The 17,769-nt window shown below is 45.5% G+C and overlaps 2 protein-coding genes across 10 annotated transcripts in view; one reads left to right on the plus strand and one right to left on the minus strand.

The window, feature by feature from the left end:
• The first annotated feature begins 5,840 nt into the window (after positions 1–5,840).
• gosr2 (golgi SNAP receptor complex member 2) lies at positions 5,841–11,437 on the plus strand. Its single transcript, XM_023790636.2, has 6 exons — positions 5,841–6,054; positions 6,488–6,552; positions 7,275–7,383; positions 8,224–8,356; positions 8,520–8,660; positions 9,828–11,437. The coding sequence occupies exons 1-6, from the start codon at positions 6,026–6,028 to the stop codon at positions 9,987–9,989; spliced, it is 639 nt and encodes a 212-aa protein (XP_023646404.1). The 5' UTR covers positions 5,841–6,025; the 3' UTR covers positions 9,990–11,437.
• A 468-nt stretch (positions 11,438–11,905) lies between these two features.
• Positions 11,906–17,769, minus strand: part of LOC111832884 (G patch domain-containing protein 8-like) — a 40,815-nt gene continuing 34,951 nt past the window's right edge. For all 9 annotated transcript variants that reach the window (XM_023790627.2, XM_023790628.2, XM_023790629.2 and 6 more), the window contains one exon: positions 11,906–17,698. In XM_023790627.2, the coding sequence (XP_023646395.2) occupies positions 14,059–17,698 (3,640 nt within the window). In that variant the 3' untranslated portion in view covers positions 11,906–14,058. The remainder of the gene's footprint in view (positions 17,699–17,769) is intronic.

Below are 17,769 nucleotides of genomic sequence, written 5' to 3' on the forward strand. Positions count from 1 at the left end.
CTAAACTTAACCATAAGTAACCAAACAAAAAACAAATAAACGTTTCCCCTTGTGGGGACCAAAAATGTCACTGCAAGGTCAAAATAACAGGTTTTTAACAACATATACATGGACCACACACACACATATGCACACACACACACACACACATAAAGTGAAACATAGATACTAATCAGCACATTATTGGAGCCACATGGAACTCTTCGAGACTGATGCCAACTGCTTCTTTTGAGGCCAAGCAAATGTCCAAAAGGGAGTCAGAACTCTCTATGAAGACAAACTTTTTAAGGGATCTTCTAATCAGGGCCACACCCCACCCTAAAGCAGGCAATGGGAAGAAAGGAGCAAAATAAGACTGAGGGAAAGGACAGAAGAAGCAAAGACCGGGAATACAGCATTGGGCAGGAATCCGGAATGCAAAATGACTAACACAATTGCACAACCCATAACAAGCTCATGCAGTGCCTGGAGCTACGACAGACTTGAGTGCATTTTTTCCTGAAGAGACCTGAGTTGAGGGTTGTTGTGGGCTTAGAGGGGTGCTGCTGGTGGCTGAACATTTGTCAGATGTTACCTATTTCACAGTGACTGGGGGGGGGGCTATGAGGTGAAATAGGTTTGTGTCTGATACAATTTATGGAGGACCAGAGCTTTATACAGATGCGTTCGCGAGAGAAACATTCTTTGCTGGAGTTCCCCAAGGGTCACAGGTGCATGTGTTCCGGAACGAGTGCCTGACCAACAGGAAGATGAAAGAGGCCGACAATACTACACATCACAGGTCACCTACCTTATACCCCCACTGAGAAAGGCAGGGATTGTAATCTTGATGATAGGTTCAAACCAAAAAGTGATGGTGGTGGTGGGGGAGAGCTAAGGAATAGGGAGGTAGGCACAAGGAACAAACCAGCTGGTTTAATATCAACAGGTTGATAGTCTATTACCAAAATCCACCTCCAGCTTTGGATGTCACACATCTGTGGTGAGCTCCTTTATATTAAATATATTTTATTTTTGTATTTTTGTTCACTGCATTATCTCTTATAAAAATGACATTTTGTATGGGTAAAAATATAGTAATGTTAGACACAGAAAGTATAAACACAAAACACTCAAAATACCCTTGGCTCAGACATAACTACACAGCAAAGTAGCAAACCCCCCCCCCCCCCACTGCTCCTGTCCAGCCCATGCAACTGCTGGGCTCCCCATGGCACTAAAGCCCCCAGCAATCCCTGGATTGGTTCCTGAAGGATGGGAAAGAGATGGGGAGGCAGTTCCCAGGATCCCTGCACCATCCTGGGAGGGCACCTGGGCCCAGGCCACCAGAAATGTGTGGCACTGAGGGGCGATAAGAGACAGCATCATGTTGTGGGATCCAATCATATTCTTCCTCCCTCACGTCTCTCCAATTCCCTCCAAAACATGCACACTCACACACTCACTCACATACACCCCCAAACATAATAGACACACACACGTGCAACACACACGCACGCACACACACACACACACACAGAGGGTGACCTCCTTCCCAAGCACAAACAGTCCCACGAAAATGGTCAACATAGTCTGAAGAAGCTGCTCATACTGTAGGAATCAAGCATATCAGGCTACTGCACAATGGGAGATGCTGGTACCACCGTGTCTGTAGGGTTGGAATGAGTGATGTCTCAGGTATATTATACCATTTGGTGTAGATTCATTGTCAAGGACTTAAAGGCTTAGTACAATACATATTGCTACAAAACTGCACAGAGTCAATATTTAAAAGAAAAACACATGAATAAACTATTCCTGACAATTGAAGTTAATGATGTCAAAATGCACAGGCAGCTACATTACAATGACATAAAACTCTACCCACCTGAAAATGTTTCATCTCATAACTGCACCCTATAGCTCCTGGAATAGACCTTAGGCTCATTGGAATGTGGAAGGCCCATCCTGGAAAAACGATTATGCAAAATCGATGGATATATGAATGGTTATTTTACACTTTTTGGTGCATTTCGCTATAGCAGAATTTGAATAAAAATCTGGGGACTCCCTTTATGTAATTAATCATGCATCCTGAGGTACAACTGGCAACATACCTTAACTAACTTGTATGTAAAATTTAAGAAATGAAATAAAGTGAAAATGCTATGTACATGGAAAATACAGAAATGTGAAGCTTTGCAGTAACTCCCATTATTAAAAGAGACTGACGAGAGTGAGTGTGATGTTGGTGTTTATGCTGTGGCTCACAGAGACCTGAGGAACATGACCTTCTCATAGTGTGCTTGGCTCAAAGTCCACTCAGGTGTTGAGGGACTCCCAGGTGGTATGGCTGCAGGCGAGGAGTTTGGGTGGGGGGCGTTTTTGAGCGTCTGTCTGGGGCACTGTGTGGCAGCTGGGTGATCCTTGATCCCAGGCTCCGTTGGGGTCTGGGGGTGGGGGGGTGGTTCGCTCAGGATCATGCAGGATGTGTGTCTGCAGGGCAGGTATTTCAGCATAGCTCTGAAGGAAAAAAAACACACACCACTACTACCTCTGCCTGGGTGGGCACAATTTCCCGCCTCTACTGCATCTTATTACCCTTTATTAAAGGTGCAGAACCAAGCGGGCAAACAACAGGCAAAAAAAGGAAAAAAAATGCACAAACTCGGTACTTGTGATGAAATGATGAAATAGGCTGAGCTCCCATTCAGTTTACATGTAGCATATCTGAACTCAAACAAAGAGAAGTTGTAATGTAGGTTCCCAAAAGCTTGGCTTCCTGTGTCACTCTTTGTCTCAGGTTTTGAGGTAGGCCCTGTTCATTAACTGCCATTTCACAAAGCAGTGATTTATAGCCCTTTACATGTTTCTTTGTAATTACAGTGAAGAATGGGTGCAGTGTTGCAATAAATACTGTAGGATCAAAATTACTTGGCAAGCAAAGATTCAGATGTCTATAAGATAACTCTGAATTGAATATATCCTTTTGGGATTATGTGTCAATCCAGAATGAACATCGTTGGATTTCTGCGAGACTAATTTACTTTGTCCAGAAAGAGATCTAGCTTTTGTACCTTTTTATACTAGCATTACCTGTGATGATGTCCCAACTTTAAAAGAAGAAATGCAAGGAGGGTGATCTTCTCGATACATTTTTTGTTTTTTAGAAATTAAAGGAATTTGTCATATGTGAATCTACTACTGTGACATAGCCTGCATCATGGCGGCAGTCAATACAGATGAAACTTCCCACACTGCACACCTGCAGCCAGAGGGCGATGGAGAAGGTGTAATCAGGAAAGCCTGGTTGGGTGTGAGGTCTGTCTGTTATCCCTCTATGTGAGACATGATCAGTTGAAAGACTTGCTGTCGCTGGAGGACACATTCGGCTGATCGGTGTGACCTCAGCAGAGATGAGCAGAAAATGGATCATGAGCCATGCTTTGACAGGCTTCTTAGTGGGCTCTCTCTCCCTCCTCATCTTGCTCTCCCTCCCTGTCTTGGTCTCACCCTCCCTTCTACTTAGTGTCCACTGTCTCTCCCTGTTCTTCCTCACCTGTCCAAAGAAGATGTTGTGACTTCTATGGAGCATGAGCAGGAAAAAGCAAGAAGCAGCATGAACAGCAGTGGTTTGTGGCCCAGAGGAAAAGAGGCCCCCTCTGTTAAAGAATTCTTGCCTGGAGAAACAGGGAGTCTTGCGGCGCAACTGTCTCACCCTTCAGATGGCTCTGCAAGGGTAAACATCAACACAGAATCAAAGCCAGCTATATCCATGTCAGAAATCACTACACATCACCATCAATCTGCCCTAGAGGAACTGGCCGGGTATTATCTTTGTTCCCTGGCTCCAGTGATGAGCAGGGAGGAATGATATTTGTGTAGAGCAGCCTTTTTTTGCAGAGGGGCTAGGACTGCCCCAGGACTACTGTCTGCAACAGATAGCAATTGTTTCTCTGAGGGGCCCTTGTTGACATTTTGTTAAAGTATTACAGATTAATTCTACAAATCAATGGCTGCATTTGCTGAGTCCAATCAACAAAACAGATGATACATCAATTAACAAATATCATGATGTCTTTATGACAGCCTGGGACTTTTCACCACTTTACGAATGACTGATATTCTAGATTATGTCATTGAACACAAGAATCGACAGAACTAAAAAATGACCTCAGACCAAGATGTGGAAAATACGGAAATTAGTCAAGTAGTAAGCAATGAAGTCATAGGTGTTGCCTTTAAGCATCTCTCTCTATATCGTACCACTCCTCTCACATCTTATGTCTTGTGCCAATGATGAGCATAAAATGTAAGTAAAGATGTAACAAAGGTTTAAATCCTTTCATTTCTATTCTTAACAAAAGTAACAAAATGAAGACCATGAGGAGTCACTCAACCATACACCTTACAACAAAACAAAAGTTTTCAGGTTTAGAATCGGCTGTCAAAGTAGCTGTCACAGCAGATTGAAATACCAAAAATAATTTTTTATTGTTCAAAATGACAGTAATTTTTAAAAAAATATCTTGTTATATGTTTATATCTACATATTTTACTATAAATATTTGTTATATAACAAATCATTGTTATATTTAACAAAAAAGACACTTAAAAGGGATTTGACTGCATTAGCTGTATGATTAGCTGGGCAGGAAACTGTACTGCAGCAGGTATACCTCAACATGTCTCTGTAAGTACTCAGTGGTCACATGATCATTTCTACATGAGACTAATAGCACATTTATATGCTATCCATGCAACACAATTCCTTTGTGGCAATCATTAAAAAAGACAAGTTTCCGACTACAACAGATCAAAACTACGCCATGTTTATATCAGTGGAAAAAAATGAAGGAAAGTGGTTAGACAAATGATTTACCATAACATCAAATTTAGTGATGATCTATGACTTAACTATTAATGTACCTGCTATATGTGTGAACATACTTATACAAAAGCTGATTTTGACATTTAGGGTTGTATGCTTGAATCAAACCTCTGCTCTGTGTGTTTGGAATTGTACATATTTCTGTATTTTCTCTTCTTGTTGTGTGCGTTTCCTGCTGCTGTCCAAAGATACAGAGTTAAGCTAACTAGTGTCTTTAAATTGCTTGCAGTATGTCCCCTTTGGTGGACTGGCATTCCATTCATATGCTGGACCCTCTGCTATGTGCCCTGCCTGGCATGGGCCTCTAGTGACCTTGCTCAGGATAAGCAATTAGAAGATTGATGGTAATTATTAATTATTAACTTTTAATAGCATACATCATTTGTTTGTCTTTTCCATATGTTAATTTCTTGTCTATAATATAGCTTTGTCTCAATATTAATACACTGGAGGCAAAAACTGTGCGTAAAAGTGTATACAAGTGATACTTGTTATAATATTTAACTGATTTCTTGAACATATGTATTCCTGAAAAAATATGGTATTTATCTTATGTGTTTGTAACATGTGCTCAAAGTTGGCATAAATGATGTTTCATTATTGGTTTATTAATTAACTGATGTAAGCATTTAAAGTGTTAAATTCAATTTCCAAAAGGGACATAAAGACAAACTGAAAATATACAATAATCAAAACACACGAAGAATCCTTTAATTATGCATTAGTGCACTATTTGTACGTTTTATCATTAACGTCTATCAGTAATTACTTTTAAGCAAATGACTTCCTTATATCGAGTCACAATGACTGCTTCGAAACGTCTTGTAAAAAATACATAACACAATTATAACAACAATTTAAATCGAAGTAATATTTACTTAAGTTAATTTTTAAGTACTGTATTCGCACATGAACCAACGATCTTCTTTTTTCATTCAGGCGAATCGCAGCCTACCTAACTGGGGTCCTTTTTGGTGATGATGTGGAAACTGGTGATGATGTATACTTTCGCATTGAAGGCTCATGGTCTAAATTCATTCAGGATAACCGTTTGCGTTTTTATTTACATAGTTTATAGATAAAAAAAATCGGTTGTGACACCCCGTGCCATTTCCAGCAGTCATTCGTCTCCCGTTTGTTGGAACGTCACGAAACATGGAGACTTTATATCACGAAACAAATAAGTAAGTGTAGTTAGGAACTGTGTTGGTAAGAGTTGTCATCTTAGCTTTGTTTTTACTTATTACTGCGCAAATTGTGGCTGGCATCACGTTCAAGCTAACTAGGGAACATTATATCCTTAATTATATTATTCGGAACAGTGCAACGCGTCTGTTGTGATAATACCCGGAAATTGTTGAGGTTATATATCTCTTATGAATTTACTACTGAAATAAGCGTGAGTGAGTCAGTTACTATGCATTTACCCCAAATTATTACTTTTAAACTAGGTACTACAAAATAACACCTGGCAGTCTACAGAAGTTCTGTATGTCAGCTATTTATGGGTGCCGTGCGTATGTGTGCATATAAACCAATGTCCTTTTATTTGATGCGGGTTATTTCTTGGCATTGGTGTGTAATATTATAGACTGTTATTTTTTTTCTTTTGCCTAGACAAATCCAAGATGTACAATCCAGAATGGGGCGCCTTGAAACGACAGACCGGGAGTATATCGGATGTGAGTTCGTACGACTTAATTCCTTTATTTTAATTAGGCTAGATGAAAAATAAGTCTGGATTTGGCACAATGTATATGTGCAGTGCTTTGTCGCTTCACAGAGGTTTTCTGTTTAAGTGGGCAGGCGTCTTTGTAGGGAAAATCTGTGGTAAATCCGTTGCCTTATGTCACAGCTGTTCCTCCTAATAGTCACCCTTAAGTCTTTATAAGGACATTTTAAGAGTTACGTTTCTGTGAAACTCCTCTTTTGAGCAAGTCAGTCTGCGACTTCCTGACGAGCGTGGGTTCCTGTTGTGAAGGGGGGGTGTCATCCTTATTGTTTCCTGGGTTGGGGATGGGGATGGGGGGTGGGCTCAGAGCCATCCTGGTGCCAGGGCAGGAAAGTAGAGTGGTGCACCCAGCTAAGATAATGAAGCAGTCTGTTGAATCCCCATGACATCACCTTACAGTACCTGTCAACAAGTGACAAGATGTGTCATTTACTGCAGGTCATTGTGGGTGGCTGGACCATGTCCAAGGAAAATTAGCTCCCTATGATGCCATGAAAATAAGTTGATATTATGAACTTTAATGATCTGAAAGTGTGATGAATGAGCTGACGAATAAGTAGACTAGTTCAGAATGATGAAATTGTTTGTTATCCTGCTTGACCTAAGATGAATTTTAATAACATGACATGAAATCTCTCTGTGGATTAATTGTACTTTTGTCTGGGTCTGAAGTGCTGGAGGAGGAGCTGCAGGCAAAAATTAACCAAATCTTCCGTCACCTGGAAAGACTGGAGATATTGGCCAGCAAGGAACCACCGAACCGGCGGCAGAATGCCAAGCTGTAAGACACAAGGCTGCTCGTGGAGTTCCTTTTCCTGAGTTTTGGGGTATCCTGTCTGCTAATTGCTGCTCCTTTTGTGTGGAGAATGTCACCTGAAACAATTTAAGTTAAATGCGGAATCGAAGAATCTTCTGCTAGAGGAGGAACTACCTTTTTCAGCAAGCTGGGGTTAGGATAAGGAGAGACACTGATAACTTGATGTCTGATTATTCAAATGAAGAGCTTGGTTATTGTATTCTTGAGAAAGGCGTTTCACTTGACTTGCTTCAGTGGTGGGGAAAGACTGATATGGGAAAATTAAGGTGTGTTGGATAAAAGTTCTGAATAAAAGTCATTACTACTACTACTAATAGTAATAATAATAATAGTTATTGATTTTACTTTTGCTGAATATATTTCTTTTGAAATGGAAATTTTTCACTAGGAAAATCTAAGAACTTTAACATCACACATAGAGAAATAAAACCTACAGTCCCTTTAGCTCCTCAGGACACCCACCTTTGCCAATTCTGTGCTGCTACAGGCCTTGCATGCACCAATATTGGGGTGAAAGGTATACAGTATCCTACGAAATTCCCAAAGAAAACCCAGTAGCCACCAGTCAACATGTTTTCAGGACTGAGTATGTCCTTTGAGTTCAGCAAACACCTTCTGAACTCAACTGCTATGCAGTTCAGTCTAGAACAAAATGCGTATGAAGTGGGTTGTGACGCGTCAGTGTAACTATAGTAAATTTATTATCATAGTGAATTATTGTAGGCCAATGAGGATTAGAATTGTTATTTTTATAAACATGGTATTTCATCAGTGTGACGAGAACCTGTGCTGGACCCTCCACAGACGAGTAGACCAGTTGAAGTATGACATCCAACACCTTCAGAGTGGCCTTCGCAATTTCCAGCAGAGACGATATGTCCGTGAGGTCCAAGAGCGTGAGAGGGACGAGCTGATGGCCCGTACCTTCACCACCAATGTTAGTGTCACAGCGCTCTGCAAAGTTGTATTGACTCTATCTTCTAAATGCCCCTAACTGCTGCTGCTCATTCCAGCCTTTGCCCTTGTTTTGTTATGTAGCCCGTTTTGGGGCAATTCTGGCCGTCATTGGTCATACGAGCTGATATGTCTCCCACACTTAGGATGCCGACACCTCCATCTCGATCGACGAGACACTTCAGTTCAACACCAGCCTGAACGATGCACACAAAGGCATGGATGACCTTCTTGCAAGTGGCGGCAGTATCCTAGATGGCTTGAGGGACCAGCGGAGCACATTGAAGGTTGCACTCAGTATTTGGACATTCTGTGTTATGTGTGAGATGTTGGGAGGATGATAGGCTGAGCTAATGTTCCTAGGGAGAATGCCCTTTCTGCCTCTGGTCCTAGATTCCCTTTTATCTAGGCGTGTCCTGGGTGATGCTGTAGATTCTCTTTGGCTGGAATGGGCAGGGAAAAGGAAGGAAAGACGAACTCCATTGTTCAGCCTTTCACACACTAGAGGATTGTTTGCACCCTGCAGCTGTTCAGAAAACCTCACTTGCTCTTAATGAAACATGGTGACTTACTTGCTAGGTTCGTAGTTTTGGTCATGTTTTTTTAGTAATTTATAAACGCATTCTTAATGCATTATAATACATCCATAAAGCATTACAGACATGGCCATAAATATTTATAAAAAGGCATAACACATTACAGCCATGTGTGCTATGTATTATGAATGCTTTTATGAAGCTCTCATCTATAATGCACTATGCAGTAGATACCTTTATAATGCCTTATAACAGTCAGTATAAACATCCTTAATGCTTATACTGACTGTTATAAGGCATTATAAAGGTATCTACTGCATAGTGCATTATAGATGAGAGCTTCATAAAAGCATTCATAATACATAGCACACATGGCTGTAATGTGTTATGCCTTTTGATAAATATAGCCATGTTTATGCTTTATGAATACATCCTTTGTTATGAATGTGAAGTGAAAGTGCTTAGTTGTTGTTGACACACCACAGTACAACAAAAAAATATGTCCTCTGCATTTAACCCATATGTGACATCGTGACATAGCAGGGGGTAGGTAATTCAGTACCTGGGGAGCAGTACCTTGCTCAGGGCACCTCAGTGGTACTTTGCTTGTCGGGGATTTGAACCGGAAGTCTTTTGATTACTTCCATAGCCATTAGGCCACCACATAAATGACAAAAACCATGGCCTTCAGTAAAGTATTACTGTAGTGTTCACTCAGGAACCCTCATAGTGTTCACTCAGGAACCATCAGCGATTACACATGTTAAGGTTCCATCAGCAGTGGACCCAATTCCACTGATAATCTACTCATGAAACCCTTATTAGCCAGAAGTTTGAGAACCAGTGTTCCAAGAATGTCTGTGAGTCCAGTAGCACCTGCACCCTGAAGAACACCTGTACTGCTCCATACTTCTGCAGGGCACCCACAAGAAGATGCTGGATGTTGCCAACATGCTGGGGTTGTCCAACACGGTGATGCGTCTGATTGAGAAGAGGGCCTTCCAAGACAAATTCATTATGATTGGTGGCATGCTGGTCACCTGCATCGTCATAGTCTTGGTAATTAAATACCTGAGCTAAGGGGAGCCAGCTACTGCCACCACAACCCTGTTGGCAGAGCAAGAGGATGAGCTACTGCCAGGGTACTTGAGGGGTTGAGCACATCAACACCCTTTGTGTGTCTTAATCATCATGACACCATGATCGTACGCCACACAGGCAAGTGTTGATTTTTTTTCCTTTTTTTTAAGAAAAGGACAAGTTATTGAAAACCTTCAGCATTCTGAAATCTTGAATACTGCTCTATTAGATGGAATGTACATGAAAATGGAGTGCAGACATAACATTGAATTGTGAAAAAAAAAATCAACCTAGAGGAAAGTATCCAATTATCTGTGATTGTCTCAGTGAAGCGGAGTGATTTTTTTTTGCGGAAGCATTTTGAGAACGCAGAGACCTACAGCTTGATGACAGGGAAAGACCCTCCCGAAGGATTTCCTGCCAATGTTACTGAGCTTCAGGCAGGCGTTCCCTGTAAACTCATGGCGTCGCACACAGATTTACCATGACGGCTGCACTTCTGGTCCTTTCCATGCACTTCTTCAGTGGCACACCACAGATGAGGAGTTCTAGTCTGAAAGTCATATTCAGAGGAATTTTACGAAGGAGTTGTGTGGATTAAGATGTGAATGAATCACCTGCATGATTCAGTGGGTAATGCATTTTTTAATAGTTCTAAATATGTCTAGTACTGAAGTTTAATTCTGTTCCATGACCCCTGAATTTTTTTGAATTTCAGACCAGATGGTAACAGGATGCAAATTCTGACTTGTACCTATATATCCATTGCCTGTCCCATAACATAAAAAAGCATTTCTCATAACTGTTATAATACACAATAATTAATGCTTAAAAATAATTTAAATGTCAATGTATTTTTTACCATTATTCTTATAAAACCAATTGTGGTTTGAAATGCAATGGCTAAAATGTAGCATGTCAGAATTTAATGAGAGGAGTCAAATCTTTAAACTGTCGGTGGTCTGGATGAGTAATAACTAACCCAGTGCCGCAGAGAGGTGAATACAGCAAACACCTTGCAGGCAGGAGGATGTATGTCAACAGGATCTTGGGCTTTGGCTCAAAATGTGCCCTCAGGAGAGCTGCAGAAAAATTCCACCTTTCTGTCTTCCCCGCTGGTGCATGTCTCTCAACTGTCAGGAAATTAGATTTTTTTCCTTCCTTCCAGTGAATCGCCAATGTCTAGTCCGAGAACAACTGTTTGTGTTGTCCTTTTCACTGTTTTGATCGAAAGCAATGTAAAAACAAACGGTTTGGATAATATTTCTGCACAATGGGTCTGTTACCAATCATAAGCAAAGCTGGGGACTTACTAGAGTCTCAACAAAGGCCCAGCAGAAATGTGAATATGATGGTCTGTATGGACTGAAAATGTGTTTTTGTTAATAGTTTTGCCCTATTTCTTGCTTTTGTTTGGATTAAAATTGACATATAAGTTCTGTGATCAACTGCTCTTGCTTCAGTTTTCCTTTCATGTCCAGGAAGGCAGTTTTAATGTGACAGTCTGATTTGATCCATTTTATATATAATGCATTAGTATGTCTCTTTATATTTGACTGTTTTCCTCTATTGTTATTCAATCTTTTTTGTGAATTCTTCTACACTGCTTTATCCTGCAGACCTTTAAAAAGCTGGTTTGTCTTTCCATGATGAAAGGTTTTCATGAATTAGATCATTTTTGCTTTCTTTTCGGATTTCCTTACTGTGATAAGTGAGCAATCACCAGTACTATACTCATTTCCTTCTGAATCTTACATATTTATAACAACTTGGTTTAGTGAGTGAATCTTTTGGATCTGTCGTAACTTATGTCAGTCAAATGGATAGGGTAGCAGTTAATTTGTCCCGCTGTGAAACCCGTTTCAAAGTTGTTAAATTCCCAGAGCAGTACTTCAACACCAGTTGGGCGAGACTGATTCCATAAATTTTTTTATTATAAAGAAGCATTTTACAGCAATATTGCAGTCAGATGTTGACAGTTCAATAAAACTGCTTTGAATAATGTTACTGTATTCCTTCCACTGTACACTTATTTACAGCAATAAGCCTTGAGCACATGAGCTTGTGATGAAAGGTCATAAATAATGCTTTAAATTCAGCAGGAGCAAAAACCAGATCACACACAGAACCAGCAGGTTCACACACTACTGCCTTCCCCAGCTGCACACAGGCCCATTTCTTTAACTGGCAGGGGTGCCCAGCCCTGGGCACAAGAACATTTTAGCACCTGATGGACACTGAAGCCCAGGTGAGGTGATTTACAGTCCAAAACATGTTACATAATGCAACAAAGGGCTTGAGCGGAGCAAAACCTAGAATGTCTTTTGGCCCTGAGGGACAGGGTTTAGCATCCCTGGTGTATGGTGACAGAGCTCTCCTAAAGCTCAGCCAAACAGCTGAGGCCCTCTAGTGGCAGCTGATGAGACTTTTTTTTTCTTTTTTTTCCTTTTTGGATCAGAGAAACACAGACAAATATGTCCTTATCCATCTTTGCTTACAACTGTCATATCTCAAGTGCTGGTCTTTATGTACAAGAGGGGTGGAGCAGAAGGCACAGTGCTCAGCTGTTAACTACCTGTAAAAGCCAGGATAGGCAATACAGGTGTTTAACCATTGAAAGAAAATTCATACAACACTCAAAAGTTGACTTTTGCGCTATATTATATTATATATATATATATATATATATATATATATATATATATATATATATATATATAGTGAACAGTACCAGTTCTGCTAAAATACACATGCTTAGTACTTGTTTTAATTTTGTCTCACAGTCCTTGTATATTAGATTTCATTAGGCATAGGGGCCAAACCAAAAACTCTTCCAGCCATCTATATGACAGCATCCATATTTACAGAGGGAAAAAAACATGCTGCTTCAGAAGATCCACCTGAAAAACCATTCATGAAAAAAATAAAATAAAATTGCAGTACCCTACAATCATAAGTTACATGCTACAAAAGCAGCATGGTACTGTTTCAGTGCAATCAATGTTTCACAATGAGTATGACCTTTTAATCCATGTGAGTGTTTATGTGTCTCTGTGTACATGGAAGGGCATTTTATTACCCAAGGTGGATTTTAGGGCGGTACTGTGCTTTGGGGAATTAAACTCCGAGAGCCCTTGTCATCAGTTTATATTCTGTGGTCTATTCCACACAGCCAGTTGAAAGTAATTACACAGAGTTAATAAGTTAGCAATATTTGTACATTTACTGACAAATATGATTGATGAAATCAGAACTCGTAAACCACTATTCGTTTTGACTAGATGTAGGCTGAAAGACACGTTAATATAAATGGGATGTAACATCCACTCAAGTGTCTTACGTCATTTTCACAACTACAAAAAGGATGAAGCAAACACAAGACCATTGTACGGCCATATGCTGATAACAGCAAAGTTAGCTAGAGAATACCATTTATTATTTATTATTTCCTTAAGGACCCCTCAGGATTAACTTGCTGGTTATTTTTAGGTCAGGTATTTTGTAAGGTCCTTATTTGTTACTTTCTTCACATACTGCATCCCAAACCCAACTTATGGCTTCAGCCATTGCATCTCTTTGGCTGTTGGAAACAAACTTGATACATTAATCTCAACTACAACAACAGGAACAACAACAACAATAAAAATACTCCAGTGTTCTGGTTTTCTACAAAGTCTGCAAATTTCTCTCATTGTGCCTGCACCCAAAACTCCAGCAAATCCATTCTTCTGCCTCAGTGAAAATCCAGATTCCAGGTCCTGCTCAGAATCTGGAGATGTAGAAGTTTGAACCCCCACCCCCCTCCCCTCCCCTCCCCTCCCCTCCCCTCCAGCAGTAGGTCACCATCACAACGCAGCAAACCACACTACCAGAGGTCCCATCCAAGACAGCAGACTGGTTTCACATACCCAAGGACGACCAGTGTTGCTTTCAGGCTCTTAGGCAACTGTGGCCTCTTCTGCGTTGGCCACATGGCTGTCAGGCTGGGGAAATAAAGAGGCTGGTGTGGGTGTGGCCACCAGTGCGAACTCCACTCCTGCCCCGGGCAGCCCTGTGTGACAGCTTGCCCTCAAGAGCCATGATTTGGAGGGTGTTGGAGGTCCTGCCCAGAGAAGATGGGGTGCAGAAGGGGATGCAAGTGCAGGGCTGCGGCAGCAGCAGCCGCAGTGGGGCGGGGCGCGAAGAGCGTGGGGTAGAGAGCCGCGTGTGGGACATGATGCAAAGCCAATGGGGTTGGATGCAGGGCAGAAGCAGGTATAATGTGGATAGGCTGTCCGGAGAGAAAGGCAGTAGGGTGGGCGGGGATCAGGGAATGCCCCAGGGAGTGGCCTAGAGTCGGACCAAGGGGGGACAAGGAGATGGGGGTGAGGTGGTGCTGAGGGATATGGTGCACCTGAGCCAGCTGGTGCGGATGGGGGTGCTGAGCATGGGGATGGATGCCGATGGCAGCTGCCGTGGCGGCGTGGTGCTGCAGGATGGCGTGCTGCACGGTGGTGATGGACGTGGCTGAGGGGGAGGCCGCCGGCTGCTGGATGTGAATCTGCTGCAGGGCCGGGGGAGGGGGCGCGGGGGTCAGGCTGACGGCATGTGCGGCTGCTGCCGCCGCTGCCGCTGCCGCTGCCGATGGGAAGCTCTTGACCTGCTTGGCCAGCAGCTGCTGCTGGATGTGCTGCTGGGCTGCCTGCTGCAGCTTACTATACTTCTCCATCTCCTCTGGGGTGAAGGTGATGGGCTGGCTCTCCAGGGGAGCCAGGGAGGAGTCCTCCTCCGTCTCCATGCCCAGGTCTTCTTCTTCCATGCCAAGGGGGGCATACCCGGGATAGGAGTGCAGGGGCTGTGTTTGTTGCTGCTGCTGTTGGTGCTGCTGCTGCATGTCTGGCAGGAGGGGCTCCAGTCCCGGGGTGGGGGCTTCTTGTCCTGGCTCGGTCGGGTATGACTGAACCAGCAAGCCTGGCTCTGTCTCGTACAAGCCGGATTCTGGAAGAACCTGGGCCTCACCAGGGGGCATCCCAATGGGGTCCTGAATTACCCCAGCCTTCGGACTTTCCTCCAGTTGTTGGGGAGGAGGGGGTGGAGGGGGTGGTGGGAATTCCCGAATGGGCTCCACTAGGATCACTTCGCCCCCAGTGTCCGCGCTCTCGCCTGACACTGCCTTCTCCACCTCCTCTGGCCGGCGCAGTGACGGCGTGGGCTTCCTGCCTGCTGGGAGCTTCCCAAACAGAGGCAGCATAGCCTTGTTCCCAAGGGAGGGTGGCAGCTTGGGCCCGAAGTAGCCCTGGGGAGGGTCCTTCGGTTTGACCCCTGCCTTGACCCCCGTGGTGCTCTCCTCCGGACCCTTGCGTGACTGAACCTTCTCCAGCAACTGCCTGGCCGTCAGGGAGTTGCGCTCCCTCGAACCTCCCCTATTGGCAGTGGTGCGGCTGGTGCTACTGCCCCCACCCCCTCGGGGGTGGCCCACAGAAGAGCTGTTATTCCAGGACGAGTCCTTGCGAGGGACACCCCGGGAGGAGGAACGCGGAGACTGTGAGCGGTAGATGCGGGAGCGGTTGAAGTCGCGGCGGTGGCTGGAACCGGCACGGCCATGCTGGCGGCGGGAGGGGGAGCCCTTGGAGCTGGAGGAGCGGCTGACGGAGCTGCGGCTGCGGCTGTAGCTGCCGCGCCTCCAGGAGGGGGCGCTGCTGCTGCCGCCGGAGCTGCGGGAGCTGCTGCGTCGCCGGCGCCTCGGACGGCTGCTGCGGCTGCGCGAGCGGCTGGATTCTGCTTCCGAGGACGACGAGGAGTAGCAACGGCGGCGGTGCCGGGACCTCCGGGGGCCATATTCCGAATCAGAGGAACGCTTGGAGTGACGGCTGTCCTCGCTGTAGGCGCTGTAGTCACTGTAGCTGTCGCTGTAGCTGCGGCTGCGCCGGCTGTAGCGGCTGCTGCCCCCGGAGGACCACTGTGAGCTGCTGGAGTAAGAGCGGCTGCGGGATGAGCGCGCTCTGGCCCGGCGCCGCCGCTGTTGCTGACTGCGCCGCCGTGACGACCGGCTGCGGGAACGCTCTGAGTCCTCGCTGTAGTGCCGCTGCCGTGACGTGGAATTGTGTCGGTGGGAGCGGTGGGAGGAGCCGCCGTCCTCACTGTCACTGCTACCCCGCTTGCCGCTCCGCTTCTGTGCCGGGCAGGACGCTGAGCCGCTCAGGGGGTCCGCAGGCCTGGGGTCGGGCTTATGCCGCTTGGCGCTGTTATGCTCCTCCGAGGTCCCGGGCTTCTCAGCGCCTCTCCCCACCTCCTCCTCATCCCCTTGCTTCCCAGGCTCCTCCTTCACTGGCCGCTTCCTCTTGCCGGCCTCGGAGGTCTCCACATTCCCCTCCTCATCCTTGCCCTTCTCCTCTTCGGACACCCTGTTCTTGCTTTTCTTTCGCTTGTGCTTCTTTTTCTTCTTCTTCTTCTTCTTCTTCCCTTTCTCCCCCGCAGCCTCCCCCTCATCTCCCTCTCCCGCCCCTTTATCCCGGTCTTTTCGCCTCAGGCGCTTGCCAGACTTCTTGTGCTTTTTCTTCTTCTTCTTCTTCTTGCTGCTGCTGTGCTGAAGCTTCTGGTTGTCCTCTCCTCCATCCCTCCTATCCCCCTTGTCCGTGCCGGAGCCTGGGGCCAGTGGGTCCCCGGGCCCCTCAGCCGGCTCCGACTTGCCGTCGGATACAGCAGCGCTGGACTGTTTCCCGGCACGGGCTCCCTTGTTGCGTGAGAGCTTGAAGTCAAAGTAGAGTGGGTTGCAGCTATAGGACAATGACGGCTGGGCACGTGTGAACTCCAAAAGCTCAGAGGGCCACTGCAGGGTGGTGCTCTCATCCTTGCTGAGGACAGGGAAGAAGGGGCCCGTGAGGAGGCGGGGTCCCACGTGAGGCTCGCCTGTACCGCGGCTGCTCTCTGGGGGCTCCTTTTCAGCACCTTCCTGCTCAGCCTTCACTTGGGGGGCTTCAGCAGTGGCAGATTCCAAGGCCGGCAACTCGGGTGGAGCATCTGGCTCTTTTTTGTCTTTGTCATCATCACTCTGCTGCTGCGCAGGACTGCCTGCCACCTGCTGCTGCTCCTCTTCTTCTTCCTCTTGGTTCCCGGTCTGGTCTGAGGCCTTCATGAAAACGAGGAATTGGAAATTTGGCTTCACGCGACAGTGAGCTGGCGGCACATAGTGATAGTACTGGGGCTCCTGGCCCGAGACGCTCTCATCCTTCTTCATCATCATCTTCAATTTTGAGAGGGTGGAGGCCAGGGAGCTCCCTTCATCCGCCTCCTGCTGCTGCTGCTGCTGCTGCTGCTCCTCCTCCTCCTCCATGCTGGGGCTTTCTGCACTGGTCGCCCTTGGTGTCCCCGATGCCTCCTCCCCCTCCTGGCCCTCCTCTACCAGAGCCTCCTCCCCATGGTCCGTGAACACCGCGGCTGCGGTCTCCAGTTTGACCGGGGTTTTCTTGGCGAAGGAGAATGACACACTGACCTTGGGCATTGGGGCGGCAGCAGAGGAGGGTGAGGATCCGCTACAGTTCACGGAGAAGCCAGCTGCAGCCACTGACTTGGGTGAGGGGGCACCATGGCTGGCAAGCACCTTGTCTGGGGCTGGGGGCCCCTCAGTACACAGATCTCCAGCAGAAAGACCCTCTGAGGGGCCCTCTTCCCCTGCCTCACCATCCACAGCCACAGTGGTGGGCTTGAACATGGGGCCGCTCCCAAGGGCACTGTAACAGACACAGATGCTCATGAGATGCAGCCCTCACAGCTGTATGGCAGCCGGCCTGTGGGGGGCAGC

The sequence above is a fragment of the Paramormyrops kingsleyae genome, chromosome 5, assembly GCF_048594095.1.
Source record: "Paramormyrops kingsleyae isolate MSU_618 chromosome 5, PKINGS_0.4, whole genome shotgun sequence".
Taxonomy (NCBI): domain Eukaryota; kingdom Metazoa; phylum Chordata; class Actinopteri; order Osteoglossiformes; family Mormyridae; genus Paramormyrops; species Paramormyrops kingsleyae.

Excerpts from the sequence above, each read along its gene's own strand:
- gosr2 (XM_023790636.2), top strand. The coding sequence starts at position 6,026 with ATGGAGACTTTATATCACGAAACAAATAA. Across the intron at positions 6,553-7,274 it reads AGACCGGGAGTATATCGGAT|TGCTGGAGGAGGAGCTGCAG; the intron begins GTGAGTTCGTAC and ends CTGGGTCTGAAG. Across the intron at positions 7,384-8,223 it reads CGGCGGCAGAATGCCAAGCT|ACGAGTAGACCAGTTGAAGT; the intron begins GTAAGACACAAG and ends GACCCTCCACAG.